General features: G+C 30.4%; 1 protein-coding gene across 2 annotated transcripts in view; it reads right to left on the bottom strand.

Moving 5' to 3' along the window:
- Nucleotides 1-1323: 1323 nt before the first annotated feature.
- The window catches only part of LOC129217043 (protein lifeguard 1-like), a 60519-nt gene continuing 45340 nt past the window's right edge, over nucleotides 1324-16502 (bottom strand). For both annotated transcript variants that reach the window (XM_054851280.1, XM_054851281.1), the window contains exons 4-11: nucleotides 16313-16366; nucleotides 16088-16178; nucleotides 13733-13770; nucleotides 11160-11205; nucleotides 10981-11022; nucleotides 8626-8715; nucleotides 6137-6184; nucleotides 1324-2234 (exon numbers count right to left, since the gene is read on the bottom strand). In XM_054851280.1, the coding sequence (XP_054707255.1) occupies nucleotides 2085-2234; nucleotides 6137-6184; nucleotides 8626-8715; nucleotides 10981-11022; nucleotides 11160-11205; nucleotides 13733-13770; nucleotides 16088-16178; nucleotides 16313-16366 (559 nt within the window). In that variant the 3' untranslated portion in view covers nucleotides 1324-2084. The remainder of the gene's footprint in view (nucleotides 2235-6136; nucleotides 6185-8625; nucleotides 8716-10980; nucleotides 11023-11159; nucleotides 11206-13732; nucleotides 13771-16087; nucleotides 16179-16312; nucleotides 16367-16502) is intronic.

The following is a 16502-nucleotide window of genomic DNA, read 5'->3' on the forward strand; positions in this document are numbered from 1 at the left end:
ACTCTACATAAATGTCAAAAATACCGTGGAATGCCCCTTAATGTATCAGTGATAACAATCATAGAAACAGGACAAGTAGGTTTTAAGAAAATCATTATATTTTACATTGTAGACATTATTTCTCTTGGTTTAATGCATTTAGGAATACATTTTTTTTTATCAAAGAAAAAAAAAATCATGTTAATTATACAAGCCTCAGAACAAACTTTGAAAATACTCTTAACATATTTTAATAATGAAGACTGTCATAAAAATTGTTTATTGATTCTTCCACCATTCATACATGAGACTTTTTTTTACATTGGGATCAAAAAAATTCTTTAAAAGGCGAAAATTTGGCTTTTTATATTTTTTATAAGAGCACCAGAGTTACATGAATATCTTATATCTATTTTCATAATTATATATATATATATATATATATATATATATATATATATATATATATATATTTTGTTGCTCCGATTGCATCGTCTATTGAGGATGCAAAAAGTGTGCAGGTATAAGAGTAATTTTTTGCCTACTCTATGTGTTCTTGGACTTTAGTTTTTTTTTTCTCTTGTAATTTAAATATTCTAGTGTTAAGATATATTTACACTATGCACTGCTTCAATGGTACATATTATGCCTCAATAAATCTTAAGCAATAAAGCAAATTAGGTAGTATATGAATTTTTGGTTGAAATATGCCTTTTGAACTACTTTCAAATGCAAAAGACTGAGAAATAATAATTAAAAAATTATAAAAGAGCTACTTGGATTTGTTTTCCATGTAATTTTAGAAAAACTAAGTTGGTCTGCCTTGTATATTTATGTACCTACTAAAAAAGCTGCATAGATTTAAAAAAGTAAATAAAAAAATAAATAAATAAATAAAAACTATTTAGCAAACTCGCATTACCTTAAAAATATAAGTTTCTAAATTTATTAAATCTGTATCTTATCTACAAAGGTTTGATAGTTACTTTGCATTAATTAGATTCTACTCTTTGCAATAATATGTAAAATTTATAAAAACATTTGAGAGAAAATCAATAAAATTTAAAAAAAAATGGATTTTTAAAAACCCCACTTGGTTTAATTGACACAGTATATGCTTGAAAACCTTAAGGTCCTGAAAATGAAACTTAAGATTTTTCAACAGAGCACTATCCTTCAGAAGCTGATCTTTGAAAATTAGGATATGCAGTTACCGGAACTCACCTTACTGAAATCTTAAATGCATTCAATGTCTTTAAGTCTTGATAAAACAAGCAAAAATGTCCAAAATTGTGCCAGCTAAATTCTTGTATGCACATGAAATTAAAGACATGCCTGGACTAATTTATTTTTAAAAAGTTTTATTTCGGCCACAACATACGAAAATTTACATCAAAAAGCTTCAACAGCAGCTAGTTGTACAACAATCGAAGCTTAACATTACACAATATTACTCATAAAATTGCCATAAGATTCTATGAGAAACAGGATGTTTTGATACAATATTATCTGAAAAGACTGCAATATATTTTTTTTTTATACGCAATAGATTTAAATAAATTACTTTAGAACAATCTTATGGCTTTGGCATGTTATGAATAAAATTATATGGTTACAGAAGAAAACTACACACTACTTCCTCAGATTGATAAATAAATTAAAATTAAAGAAAAAAAATACTTAACAGCATTACTTATGCTGTTAAGAACAAGCTGCTTGCCTTAAATTTTTGTAACGTAAACTCTCCCCCATCAGAAACAAAATGGTTCTTTGAAGGTACCAAAAATAAGTTCAACATCCTCCCAAATTTAAAATGCACTTACATAACATCAAGTAGACAAGTAAATTACAAAACAACCGGTTGATTTGGGCATAACTTAGTACATGATTAAAAAATCCTACAGGAACCTAAAGCAGTGATTTTACATTAATAAGATACAAAACATCAACATGTAAAACTTGCATAAGCTCAGGATTTCTTCATACACGGTCAAAGTATTTCACTAGAATATAATAAAGTTCTTTCAAGTAGGATATCTTGCAGTCTACTTCTTCGTAAAGTTATGTTAATTATGTAGAAAAAAAATTAAAAATATTAAAAAAAATTAGTTGCGAGATCCAATTATTTGAAGGATGTAGATAAAAAGATTGATGACATCCAGGTATAGATTGAGAGCAGCAAATATGTATTCTTCTGGTGAAATGGTATATTTATGATTTCCGCCAATCAGCAGCTGAGTGTCATAAACCAGATACTAGTAAAGAAAAATAACATAAAATATAGCAGCTAAATTATCATTTGACACTTGTCATACACAATCATTACTGGTCATATTCATTAGCAAGAAATGATCAATAAATCAAGGGAAAATAGTTTAACAAAATTTTTTTCAAATTCAGCTGCAATAATGCAAATCAGCAAATGAATGAATGTTGAGAAATGATGCAATGTTAAGAAATTAAAATTATTCAACCAAACAATTGTTAACTGGCAAAGATCTTCTTCTCAAAGACTACTCATAATACACAAAATTATTTCCATTTGCTTGCTAAATATCATAGATGTTACTGAATAAAAGGATGTTATTTGAAACTTAAAAGGAAAAATACTATGTATAAAAATTACATTATACAATGTATTTAAGGCATCAAACTTTCGACAAATTCACAACAAAATATTTGCATGCTGTTGATAAATGTACTCAAAATATACAAGAAATAGTAACCACATAAAGGAAAAAAATTGATGTAAACAAAGATAAAATTAAATTCATTCAGAACCACACTAGAAACAAGCACATTTCGAAAGCTTTTCTCCTTCTAGTAAAAGTACTTATTGAGGTCCTTAAATAATGATATAGAAGCAAAGCATTTTCTATAAAGCTTTCTATTAAAATAAACATTTACCAATGAAACTCAGCACATTGGCAGAAAATTCCTCCAGTGCTTACAATATTAGCGTTGAAATTTTCAAAAATTATTCTTTGTCAAGATTACATGTCCTGCCTCTTACCTATAGACAACCAGAGTACGAATCTCTTAACCTCTTTATATGTATACTAGCTGACCCGGTCACGCATTACTGTGGCTAAGGTTTTTGTTGCATTTCATTATAGTAATTTTCATTCATTATAGTAATTCATTACTATAGTAATAGATAGTAATTCAATTCATTATAGTAATTTCATTATAGTATTTTGTTGCATTTAAGGGGTAACAGCAGGAGAACACCAGTCATGAGAACCGCTTTTTTTACATAGATACTAGTTATAAAAGAACATAACCTCCGAATTCATCATTATTACAGATAAAAAAAAATGCTGTTAATGTAGTTTTTGACAGGTTATTGACTATTTGTTGTACATTTTCAGCTGAAAAGTAGACACGTTGACTATTTTCTAAATTAACAGCTAAATGTACGACAGTAGGATTTCTATCGTGTATAGGAAATTCTAATAATCTCCATACGGCCTCAGATGTGATGAGATATCGGCCGTTCACATAATTCTCGACCTCATTATGAACATTTCCTACACTGAAAGTTGCTTGATCAGAGCCCTTATTAATGTATTTGCATATTTATTTAATGACTTGGATGGAATGACAATATTCAGCGTTTATATGGGCCTTGAAAGATCTACATAATATCGGAGAATAAGGAACTACCCATATATTGTCTATTGTAACTGCCCTTCCTCGACTATTCAATGTCACAACTTGTCCACCGTTATTAATATCTCGGCGTCAATAAACGAGATATCCATCCTCATCGGTCTCAGTTTCATTAACAAATCGCCGCGGATATTTTTTGGAGCATATGCCGTTTTTCATACACGGTGACAAGAAGTTTTCTTCCCCGCATGGCCCATGTATCATATTTTTTTATGACTATTTCAAACAGCGTTGGATCCTCCTCTTTATTGGGTAGTTCGGCTACCATCACGTCATCAATTTCATCGGGCTGTATTTTCCTTCCTAAACAAAACAACATATGGCAGTGTGGCAAACCTCATTTTTGCCACTTTACACTGAGCATGTGACATTTAATTGTGCCAAAGATCTCGTATTTTGTAATCAATTTAACGATATTTTTTATTTTTAAATGCAAAACTCTCGCTATTATATCATGACGGTCGAAGGAACGCTGGTCAGGGTAGAGTTCTTGCTTGATTTCTTCCCATTCAGGGTTGCAGGTAAAGGTCAGAAACAAATCAGGTCTGCCATAGTTCCGCATGTAAGTCATAGAGTCTTGCGTTTTTTCATGAAGCTATCTTGGAGAGTTGGCAAAAGTTGCCGGTAAGATGACATGCTGTACGACATTAGCAGCATTAACATTTCTGTCTTGGTTTAAAGTATCTCTTAAATGGATATAGTTATCTGCTCCAAGTTTCTGTTGGTTTTGATACATAAAATTTAACCTTTCTAAAATCATTTTTGCCATCATATCAACACAGTACTGATTAAATAAATCTCTGTAAAAATGCAAAGAATTAAAGCAGTTAGCTCTAATCATTAATCTGTAGTCATAGAATTGCCATACACGAAACAGTCTTATTTCTTGCAGAATTTTGCTGGGAAATAGTCAGATAGTAACCATCTTCACCTGTTATAAACATTAAAGGATATTGTAATGGATCATAGGCACGGTGCAATTCAGATACCCTTTTTAGTTGGCCGTCTTTGCCATGCAGCACAACATCCCTAGGACGTTTTTCTTCATCAACTAAGAGAACAGCCACCTCGTTAACAGTTGGAGCATTATATCTGCCTTGGTGTTCTGTCTGTGGTGCTCGATCTGAGTGAATAATTAATTTTAAATTCTCTATTTCCCCTCCATCAGTTATTTTCATCTCAGAAATAATGACAGTGATAAGGTCTGTCACGGAGGTGAGGATCTTTCTATTAATATAGGCCAAATAGATACATTTTTCATGGAATTTTTTTTTTCTTCGCTGCTACATTCTGCACATGTTAAGCATATGAAAACATGTTCTTTTATTTTTTTACATTAATTTACATCCCTGAAATTCAAGTTCACGGAGGTGAGAAGTCAGAATAACCACACTAAATTTTTAAAGCAAAATCTATATCTTCTTGTTTTTTGACAAAAATAACACAACCTCAACTATGGCAGAAAATAAACAAGGGAGCTAGCTCCCTTATATCCTGTAAAATAAAATTTGACGTCATTACTGCCACGTGTTAATGAGGAATAGCGTTTTATGTTTAGGTAATGGAGGTGAGCATTCGTGTGACGACTTCTTGTCCTTCTAAAATGAACTACAACACAATATTAAAAAAAATAAGTATACTTAAACAATTAGTATTTGAGACACTTGTGAAAGGAATAATAAAGAAATAAGTATATACTTTTAATCAAGTAAGTTATTGAGCAACATAAACAGCCACACCAGGTGTGTGACATGCCATGGAGGTGAGAATTCACACATGTTGTGAACCAAAAATATAGTAAAAAATTATCATTAAAAAATTGTTGAAAGGTTTAAATAGAAATTTTTTTTTGATGAAATTAAAAATAATCGTGAATTGTTCCGTCTTGTTAAAATGTTTCAACGTACCTTGTAGGTAGGGGGAAAAAAGAAAGAATTGCAAATGAACGAAATTGTATTTGTCTGATATGCAAATATTTTTAAAAGAGCTTAACTTTCAATTAAACTATAAGTGTACCCGACACTGGCAACAAACTAAAAATTCAGTTTCTCAGCTGTACTAAGATGGCTAGTGCTAAACGAATTTAAGTTGTATCATAGGACTATGAGCTCAGGGGTGCCTTGATGGAAGATCCTGGGAGGAAATTGCCAACTCCCAAAAATTTTGTTATTTGGCAAATTTTGATCGACAGTTCATAAAATTTGGAGACAGTATTGCATAATTTAAAAAAAAAAAAAATTTAACTAATGTCTCTTCGCATTAGAAGCTGGTATGCATGAACGAACTTTTTAAAAAATCACCGGGAAAATTCAGAATTCCATTTGATATATTGAGCATTCCCCTCTCCCAAAAATTTTGTTCCTAGGCGCACTTGTAATGTGTTTGGAGAATATTCTAACTTCACTTCAGTCATTTGATTTTAAAGACTCAATTTCCTAAGAAAAATATACATTGGAAAAAGTAATTTGCTTCATACTATACTTACCAGAGAAAAGATCAAAGCACCAATGCAAGCATATATCAGTCTAACAACCTATAGAAATTAAAAAAAAAAAACCTATATGCACGGAGAAGATATTTAAACAATATATTTAAAATCTTTACTAGAACAAAATCAAAAGTAAATCCATCTGGATGTCAGTTCTTTGCAGGGGGCAGAGACCACTCAACAAATTTTGAGGAATTAAGCATAAAATTAGTTAAGAGCAAGGTTAAAATGCACGTCAAAGTTTTTTTTTTTTGAACTTTGAACATTTTAAGTGGATTTTTCTAGCCATATTTGTTCTTACAAAATTACTGCTCTATTTAATGCCAGATTTTTTACTTACATTTCAACTGTACAGAATTTCAGTTTTTCTCTTAATAATTTTATAATTAAAGTTAAAAATTTTTCCAATAAGTTGTAACAAGTTATTAGTTTTATAGTTCATTACGGATAGCATATTTTTTTGAAACGCATAAGTGGGTGGCATTCGATAAATATGAAGGGGAAAAAAATTAATTTTAACATTTTCAGAAAGATTTTATGCATGTTTTGTTCCCTTGAGTATCAGCTGAAATTTCATCTAAATATATGTGCATTAATAATTTAATATTTACTTGGAGCAAGACTTTGTATAATCATCCATAAATCAACAATTTTTCCATTTTTCAACTGTAGGGGCAGACTTTTTTTTCCCCCAATTGTAAAGATTTCTAGATATTTGGGCTCAATGTTATGAGCCCTACGTTAAGACATCTGTTAAATTAACACTTAGTTCCCTTTTTCTTTATTTGTATGATGCTAAAAATGGATAAAAATCCACAAAATTGACATTGTACTCTATTTTGTGAAACAGCTGTTTGTTGAAGGCAGCTAATGCGAGAATCTGACAAAATTTATGTAACCTTAAGTTTATAGATCAAAATAAAAGTGTATGCTTTAAGAATCACAACAAATATCGTTTTACCCTGCATTAGCAGGAATGCCAGGAAAGAGAGAGGTTGACCAGCATACTGAGAAATTCGAATTTTACGGCACGCCGGAGAATTCAAGATTTATTTTGCAACAAAACAAAAGTAAATTTCTCCATTCAGTTCCAATCAGAAAGCAAACCATTGTTACTGAGATTCGTTCATAATTTTTTTAAATATATTATTTTTGGTTCTTTTTAGAGGCAAGTTTAATTTTTATTTATTGAATAGCTATAGTAAGTAATTTAACACTGGCTTAGGAGAGATAACTTACTGCTTAAATGTTTGCTTAGTTTTAATTTAATGTTATCAAATTATTCATTATTAAATATTTTTCTTGTTAAAATAACAAATAACACTTTTAGTTAATATTTTTACAAAATTAAACTGTTTATTAATACTAAAAATATATGTATAGAACTTATATTTTTTAAGCATATCATATATATATTTTTTATAGTATCAAGGATTTTTTCCCCTAACCTCTATCTTTCCGGACAGGCGAGTGGTATTGAAAACCTGGTGACTTCCGAATTTTGCGGCATGCCGGTTAATGCAGGGTAATACGGTGGGTAAACATTAATGTTGATTGTCTTCTTTGGAAAATTAATTCAATAAAACACAAATGCTACTCTTCTTAGATTTTTTCAGCTTTTTGCCTTTATCTAAAATCAAATTGAATTTCATTTTTATGTTTCAATCTCACAGTTTTCTGCCTTTTTTTTTTGGGGGGGGGGGGTTTACTGCCATGGAATAAGGAGACAACTGCAGTCATTTTGACGATAAAACTAGCCAAAATCAATTCAATAATAAAACACTAACCAAAATCAATCAGAATTGATCAAGAAAAAATATACTTCAGCATAATCTATAAAAGTGCCTTCAAAGTTTATTTTTTAATGTATAAAAAAAATTCTGTGATTTTACCTGAAACAAGTTTTAACTTGTTTCAGCCTATAGCTTACAGCTAAGAACACATTCAATGCCTTTAATGTAGAAACTAGTTATATTTTAAACACTGAATTGCAAAATTTTAAAACATAATCATATCTGCCTTTTTTCAGGGCAAAGGTTTCAAGCACAAACTGTTCTGTTAAAACCCTGTGAAAATCTAACACTTTTTTGAAATGAGTCAAATGATGGAAATTAAATTTGAAAAATCTTCCAGCAGTGCTCCAAACAATAAATACACACAATGCTTTCCTGTTTCAGGAAGCTGATTTGGAGAAATAAATAAAAAGAGCTTTTAACTTATGAATAAGGTCAATATTCCCCAGGAGGTTATATATTATGTTATCCAGGGTTATGACATCGTTTTAATGACTGTAAAGAGGCTTCAAAAAGGTTATCGTTAAATCAAGGTGCATAAGCAAGCATTCAATGCTGTCAAACCCGAACCAGTAAAATGTATCATTAAATTGAGAAAATTGTTAAATTGGGTATTGTTAAATCAAAGTTATATTGTATATACAAAATGACTGATTTACATACCAACTGATTTACAAAAGAAAAATTACATACCTCATTGTAAAGAAATATAGTTAGAAATCCAAATATTACAAAAATCAACAAAGTAACAAACAGCATGCCACCCATCATTGTAAAATCATACTGAAATGACAAAAACATATTAATAAACATCATTGTGCATAACTGTTTGAAATAAGAAACAAAATGTACAGTGTCAAAATAGTCAAAATATGAACTAACCATAACATTTTAAATACATGAAGCAACCGTAAAACTCAATTCAGAATTTTATCAGGATGATGCTGGCTGGAGGCTTGCATAAGGGAAACCACTTGTTTAGAAATTAACCAAATTGCATGAATTTGTACGTAGGTATTATTAAGATCAACTTTTGTTATATCACACTTTGCGGTGTAATTTGGTACCGTATTAGTGGTGCGACAAGGACACTAAGGTGTACAACAGCAATGAGACCCAGGATGAAAATAGCAAGATTGAAACTTCTGTTTCTAAATACATGGTATGTACACAGAATTGAATTTTTTTCCAAGCACTTCAAGGATAAAATGAGCTTTTTTCAAAAACTAATTAGTGCTATTTGAAAGCCTGAACTTTTCTACAATAATAAAATAATAAGTGTTAATTAAGTTCTAATTAATAAAAAAATAACAATAAAAATATTTAAAAATTAAAGATTAATGTAGTACAATCAGTACAAAATTTTGCTCCAATTGAAATAAAAAACGAATGCCGAGTTATTATCCCAATAATTGTTCGCTTTATACAAGCCATGTTTTTTGACATGCATATGCAGGAAAGATTGGCACCTAATCATTTTTATTCACATGAGATTCAAGAGTTACAATATTTGAACCTGAAGGTTCGGCAAATAATAGCACGAATTGCTGTAATCATTTAACTACTTAAAATGAACTTAATAAAATAAATTAGCTGTTAAAATTAAAAATAAAGAAGAATTAAGGTAGCATGTGTTGAATGAAATTCCAACTTTTAAAATAATTGAAAAACTTAAAAGAAACAAAAGGATTGAAATCCGAAACATTGCATACAATTTTTCGCAAAGCACGAGCTCAATGTTGGGAAGTTATCAAAAAAAAAAAAAAAAGATTTTTATTAAATGAATTATTAATTGTAAAAATTCAGTGAAGTGGAAGTCTTTGAAACACCTCAATTCTTTCAGAGCACAAAATTTGACATCAGGTTTTCAAAAAAAAAAAAAAAATCTTAAAATAATTAGACTTCTTTAAAAAAAAATTGGATTAACGAAGTATACAAATAAAAATGGAGAAACTTCGTGAAAAAAATTAGACTTCTTCAAATTAAACTTTTAAAAATAAATCACGTTTAAAAGACTAAAGACACATTTTGATGTTTTTTTTCTAGCACTTGAAAATGAAGCTATTTGTTTCAAGCAGTTGTCAAGGTTCATTAAAAGCTTAGGAACCATGATATATATTTCCAGCTAGACAAAACTGGAAATGGGCACCTTCTGCTTTAAACCTTAAAGGGATAGACATCCAGTCCTAAGTATTCTTTCTGAGAATATCTAGGGGTAAAATCATAAAAATCATCAACTGTCACCCACAGCAGGTGGCAAACAGGGACTGGTGCAAAGGGAGCAGAAGGCGGAGCCCCATAGTGACTAGATTAAGCACCAAAAATGGGAACGTGTCAAAAATCAGCAAAGAAACCCTTAAATTGCTGAAGTGGTCATTGCATCATTTCTAAAATCGGAAATTTTTAGGGGGGTTGTTTTGAGGGTTATTTTTCTCTTTTTTTCGGGGGGGGGGGGGGCTCTTGCTTTTAGTAGGGGGGAGGATTATCATGATTCTGGGGGGAGGGGTTGCGTCCTTGGGGTTTGCACCCCTGAACGTACATAGTTTTTTGACGTTCCAGCTCCTCAAGAAAGTAAAGTATGGGTCTTTGAAAATAAATATATACTATTTTCTTCAAAAGTACAGGAAACAGTGGTCAAAGCAATAAAGCTGAAAGGACAGAAGACAGAAACGGCTAACCTGGTTTACCACTAAACGTCTTCAGGAAATTCTCCAAGAAGTGAACTCATGCTTCACCACAACAATGTATCTTCCCATTCAGCTGAATTAACAGATGAGTTTCTTGAACAAAAACAAATTTAAGTGGTAGGAAATCTACCTTATTTTCCAGATCTAGCTCTGTGTGACTTTGTTATTTTTTAGCCTAAATTTTTCAGTTTGATTCTTTGTGTGTCAGACTTGTGTTCTTTATGTTGAGTGGTGCAGCAGAAAAGAGCTTTAAATCCTATTTAACAATGTTTTTTTTACACAGTAACAATGTGATGTTATTCTTTAAAAAATATTAGTAACAGTAAGCTAATGTAGGTAAGGAACTGCAATATATACATACTTTAGTTTGAAATGCAAATATAGTTAGTCCCAAGCAGATTACCTAAAATATAAAAATTGATTTACTGCAAATTACAAATAAAATTAAAAAAAAAACTGAAAAATTTATCTTTTAATATATTTGTCTATGCATGTATATTTTTAGCACAAAAAGCAGTACAAGAGAAAAAAGATACTTACAGCACAAATTCCAACAGCCCATAAAACTTCATCCACTTTATAAGAGCTGTTACATAAAAATAAAATTAAATATTTAAAGGCAATACAAAAGTCAGACAAGATTAACATTTTAGAAAAAACAATTAAAGATGGACTATATCTCTCACTGATGGTCAGGGATGGAGAATTAGAGCTTAACAATACCAAATCAAATTCATCAACTGGTGAATGAATTTCAGAGTGTTTTCAGTTTATTAACAGATTTCTAAAAATTCATCGAACTGTATCGGTAGTACTGTGAACAATATTTTGTCTTGGTTAATTACCCCCACCCCTTTCCACATTTTGTATAAAATTTAGGCAAGGGGGGAGGGAGTGGGAGTAATAGAAAGATTCCGTATCGCGGCTTTTTCATTGTTCAACAAACATTTTCAAGAAAATTGCTCAGTCTAGTGCAAAAGATTTGGTTTTGGGGGAGAAAATTTTTTTTTTTTTTTTTTTTGAGAATATTGTTAGGCATAATCCTAAGATTTGATTTTGGGGAAATAAATAAAAGTTACACTAGTTCATTTAATAGTAGGTAGATATTATTTCTTTTTTTCTAATGGGGCTGCCTCACGCACCTAAGTTTTTGTAGACCAAGTGTGATCCCCGGATATGACATCCAGCATTTCATGTTCCATCTTTAAGACACAGGTGTCAATGGCACAGATAATTTTGATACCCAGTTTCCACCAGAAGGCGGCAACTGAACTCTTTTCGAAGCAAAACTGCACTAGGGATTTAATTTTGCCAAGAGTATTCAAGTTGAACAAATAACCAAGGGCTCTTTTATCGCCAAAGAATCATTTGACATGGGGGCCGATGATTTTCTGCATCTCAAAAATCCACCCACTGGCGCCATGGGTCAGGGCCCGGGACTAAGTCAAAGAAGGTCAAAGCCTTACCGTCATGCCACCCTGCCAACAGGAAAAATCATAAAATCAAAACTAAGAGAAAACTTGCTATATGACAGGTTTAATTTTAAAAATGGAAACATTTCAAAATAAGATTACCTTTGAAGTTACGGAGTAAAAAGATTCTTTAGCATCAGCGAGATAATTTCTTTAAGTACACTAACTTACGTACACTAATGTACTGAAGTAGTACTTGAGTACACTAACTATAAAAAACTTGTCGGTTCCATCAACCAAATGAACCTTACGAAATATTCACAAATTCATAATCTAACCATACGAATTTGGGTTTGCCAAACTGGGCCCAGGTCGAAAACACAAACCCAAAGCACACCCAGGTCTTTTTAGGTTGATAAACTTGAAAAATCCCACTATCTCGGTAAAATAGCTTTTTTTTCAAAATGTACTGCAGATTGAAATTTATTTCAGAAACAAAATGAATATTATAAGTGCAAAATTTTTCATTATCAAGATCTGAAATTCCTGTCTTTCTTTTTGGATAATTAAACTCTTATGAAGGCATTTCTTAAAACAATTTGTGGATAAAAATTAGAGACGTTTAAAAAACAATATGCTATACAGATTTTCTTGTTTTTAAAAGCATAAAAAATAAAGTTGCATATTGATTTCCCCATTACATATTTAAAACAAATACCTGGAAACTAATTCTGAACATTATTGCACTAATGTGAAAAATCTTCTTAAATAAACTGTAATTATGGAGATTTTCCTTAAAAAATAGCAGCTATATGCAATGCAGTAAAGTGAAACAGTTACATTACAATCATTACATGAAATTAGCAAATAAAAAAACATTTGTGTGAAAATTGCTTCATTTGATTGCTCCGATAGATTTTTTCTCTTTTCTTGGCAGCGTTTTAACTTTTGTGTTCGGAGCCCTAAGCAGACGATGCCCCTCTTTCAGAATGATACACCTACTGTTGAAAGGTTTGTTTTTGTTTGGTTCTGTTGGAAATGCTTACAAATGTTACTATTTTATGACCAGGTAATGTGCAATTCAAGCTTTTTGTGCCTATAACTTCATTTTGTTAAATATAGGCCTTTTCACGGAGGACTTTTCTTGCTTAGCTTAATTCAGTCAAAGTTAGATGTTTCAAATCTCTCGTTTTTTGTTCTTCAGACATAATTCAGGGACCAACTTAGAGAACAGAATTTTTTAATTATGTAAGGAACCACTGTAGTTCAACAGTTCATTCGGTTTTTCAGGCCTTCTGCACATGCATATTGCACAAGAATTGAAGGAAATTTCGAGACAGCAAAAAATATAATTAAAAAAAAAAAGGCTTTGAGGTGCAACATCCAGGATTTCAAACTATCTATATGTCTAATTTCAAGTCTAAGTGCTGTCGCTTTGTCTGGACATGGTACACAGACAGACGTTGACTTCTTTTAGTAGAGATATAAAGGCAGTCTAGTGATACACTGCCGATATATGTATAAACACAGAAATCAGTTTTGGTTTGAAAAAAATTTAAATTAGCTTGAACATTTTCAATAAATACAATATCAACATTTTAATATCCAACAAAATTTACTATTCTTTTCATTACTACTAAACAATATACTACTAATACAATACTAATTCTATATGACATAAGTCAAGTTAAAACAACTCACCCAGCAATAGTTCCAAGCATAAAAGATTCAACAATGGTCTAAAAAGTAAACATTTTATTAAAAACCATGATTGCCTCCAAAAATGTTTATGAAAAACACCCCAGAAATAAATACAATAAACATAGAAAATTAATGTTGTTAAAAACTATTGAGTTTGAATTAATGTTAACAAAATACTTTAGAGATTTAAAGATTCCTCAACTAAAAATTAAATGATTTAAATTTTTTCAGTAAGTTCTTTCCCCTTTTATAGTGTGTGTGTGTGGGGGGGGGGATTCAGTAAGCTAGGGGTGGAAGAAGTTATAAATTAAGAACGTAGGGTACAATATTTTTTAACATCTAATAGCATTTGCTCTACACAATTTGATCAAAAGTCTGAATTCCCAATTTAAAAATTAATGCAATACAATTCAAGCAGACAAATGAAACTGAAATTAACTAATTAATAAGTAAGACTATGATTCTTCAAAATAATAAAACAAGTCCAAACGAAACTTTTTGCTAAATGCAAACATGTAAATTTTTTTATTAATTATTAATTTATTTATTAATTTATTTTCCCACACTATTATCAAAAAATGAATGTATTTAAAAATATAAATATCTCTGTAATTTGCACATGAAATACTCTTAATTTTTATTTTAATCACAAAAATGCTATTTTTTTTACAAATTTCATTTACATAGTACACTAGTGTAGCCAGAAATACCTTCTGAAGGGGGTTTTCGGACCAAAAATACCTACTGGAAGGGGTTTTTGGACAAAAAATACCTGCTGGAAGGGGTTTCGGACCAAAAATACCTTCTGAAAGGGGTTTTTTGATTAACCATACTTTCTGAAGGGGATTTCTTGATCAAAAATATCTTCTGAAAGGGGATTTTTTCATCAAAACAGTCCTTTCATATGCAGAAACTACTGTATTAGAATATGCACATATGTTAAAACCAATGCTTTTGGGAGAATCTTAAAAGTGTGATCTGCCATTTAAAAAATAAAATTAATGGATATTCCATTTCTTTTTATGTATGTATATATTTAAAAAAATATTTTCGAAAAATTTTCATTACCCAATTTGTTTACATAGCTGTATTATTTGCTAGAATAAAGAGCCTATAAACTCAATTTTTAATGTATTATTTTATTAAACATTTAGCATCTATCAAACTAGCCTGTTATTCCTATTATTTACAAGATATTTTTTTATTTTTCTCTGAAATATTGATTCAACTTAAATGTTTTTCCAACTTCTTTATGTACTATGATGATTAATATTTTATTACCTTTTGCAGAAATTCAAACTTTTTCAGAAATATTTTGTGATGCAGACAAATAGTTTGAATTCTTGTTCTGATTCAGTTCGTAGCTTTAGGAAGGTTTGTTCATCTTCAGACAAATCATTAACATTTTCTATAACTTGTGTGCTCCATGACTAAATTTGTGATAATGAGTTAATGTCAACTCTCCCACACTACACTTATCTTCCATTTTTCTTACTAAAACAGGTAAACATAAACAGCTCTAAGCACACAGAATATCTAAATGCTACTTACTGCAATAGTTGTGGAATTCAAGTATCTCAAAGTTTGACTCAAATATCTGACAGTTTCAATCTTACTTTATGTTCAGCATTTAATTTGCTTCCCTGTGTGTGGGAAAATCCTTTTGATCCTTGAAACATTTATCAAAAGGGGATATCAAATTAAAAAAAAAGTTTTTTTCTGACTCAACAGTATATTTATCGTGTTCTATTATTGTTCATATATAGTCACACTAATATATGAAGAACTAAATATTGATATTAAATAGTCAAAAAAATATTTTTGACACACTTTGTTCTGTTTTTGATATTTTTTCACAAAATATAGTTTCTCAAAAAGTAGTTTTGGACACTTTTAGACACAAGGATTTTGAACAGGATGGTAAAAACCTTGTCAACCCTGCTTTCATTTGCACACAGGCATAAACATAGGGAAATTTGGTTACTAATATAAAAATATAAATAAAAATAAACTCATGTATACAAATTGAAATTTTAATCAATAATTCAACTTCTATGTAATTAGATAAAATCAGCTGCATAAATAAGTTGAATGTTTTCATTGAATAAATGTTCAATATAAAACATTACTTTGATACATTTTATTGTTTTTGATGTTTTCTCACAAAAAACAATTTTTCTAAAAATATAGTTTTGGACACTCTCGGACAGTTTTGGACACAAGGGTTTTGGACAGAATGGTAAAACCATGGTTTTTATTGTGTTTTTACATCATTTTACCATAGTGTCCAAAACCTTGCCAACCCTGCTTTAAGATTGAAGCAAAATAGGGAAAATTTCAAGAAAGAATACTTACAAATAAGAAAAGACAAATCATGTTCAGAGGGTAGGTACGTCGAACATTAGAACAACAACTCATAGCAATGATCAGAACAAAAGACAATACACTAAAATGAAAAGTATGATACATGATGAATTTGTGGGAAATCGTAAGTGAAACTTTTAAAACCAGCATACAAAGTATATGCCGTTGAATGAAGTGATAAAAAAAAAAATGATCTGAAAAGTTTTTCATACTTACACAGCTATTATTAGCATTTCAGTGTGTTCCATTGTGTATTTCATGACAGGTTCACTAGAATAAACATACTATGTTTAGTACTGTTTTAAAACAAACCAATGATCTCAATCTTGATGCGGCAAAAGGAAAGCTTATTAAATGGTATTACTAGTTAGAGTATCAAGACAATCCAAAGTTTTTGAATTTTAGG

The sequence above is a fragment of the Uloborus diversus genome, chromosome 2 (genome assembly GCF_026930045.1).
Source record: "Uloborus diversus isolate 005 chromosome 2, Udiv.v.3.1, whole genome shotgun sequence".
Lineage (NCBI taxonomy): Eukaryota > Metazoa > Arthropoda > Arachnida > Araneae > Uloboridae > Uloborus > Uloborus diversus.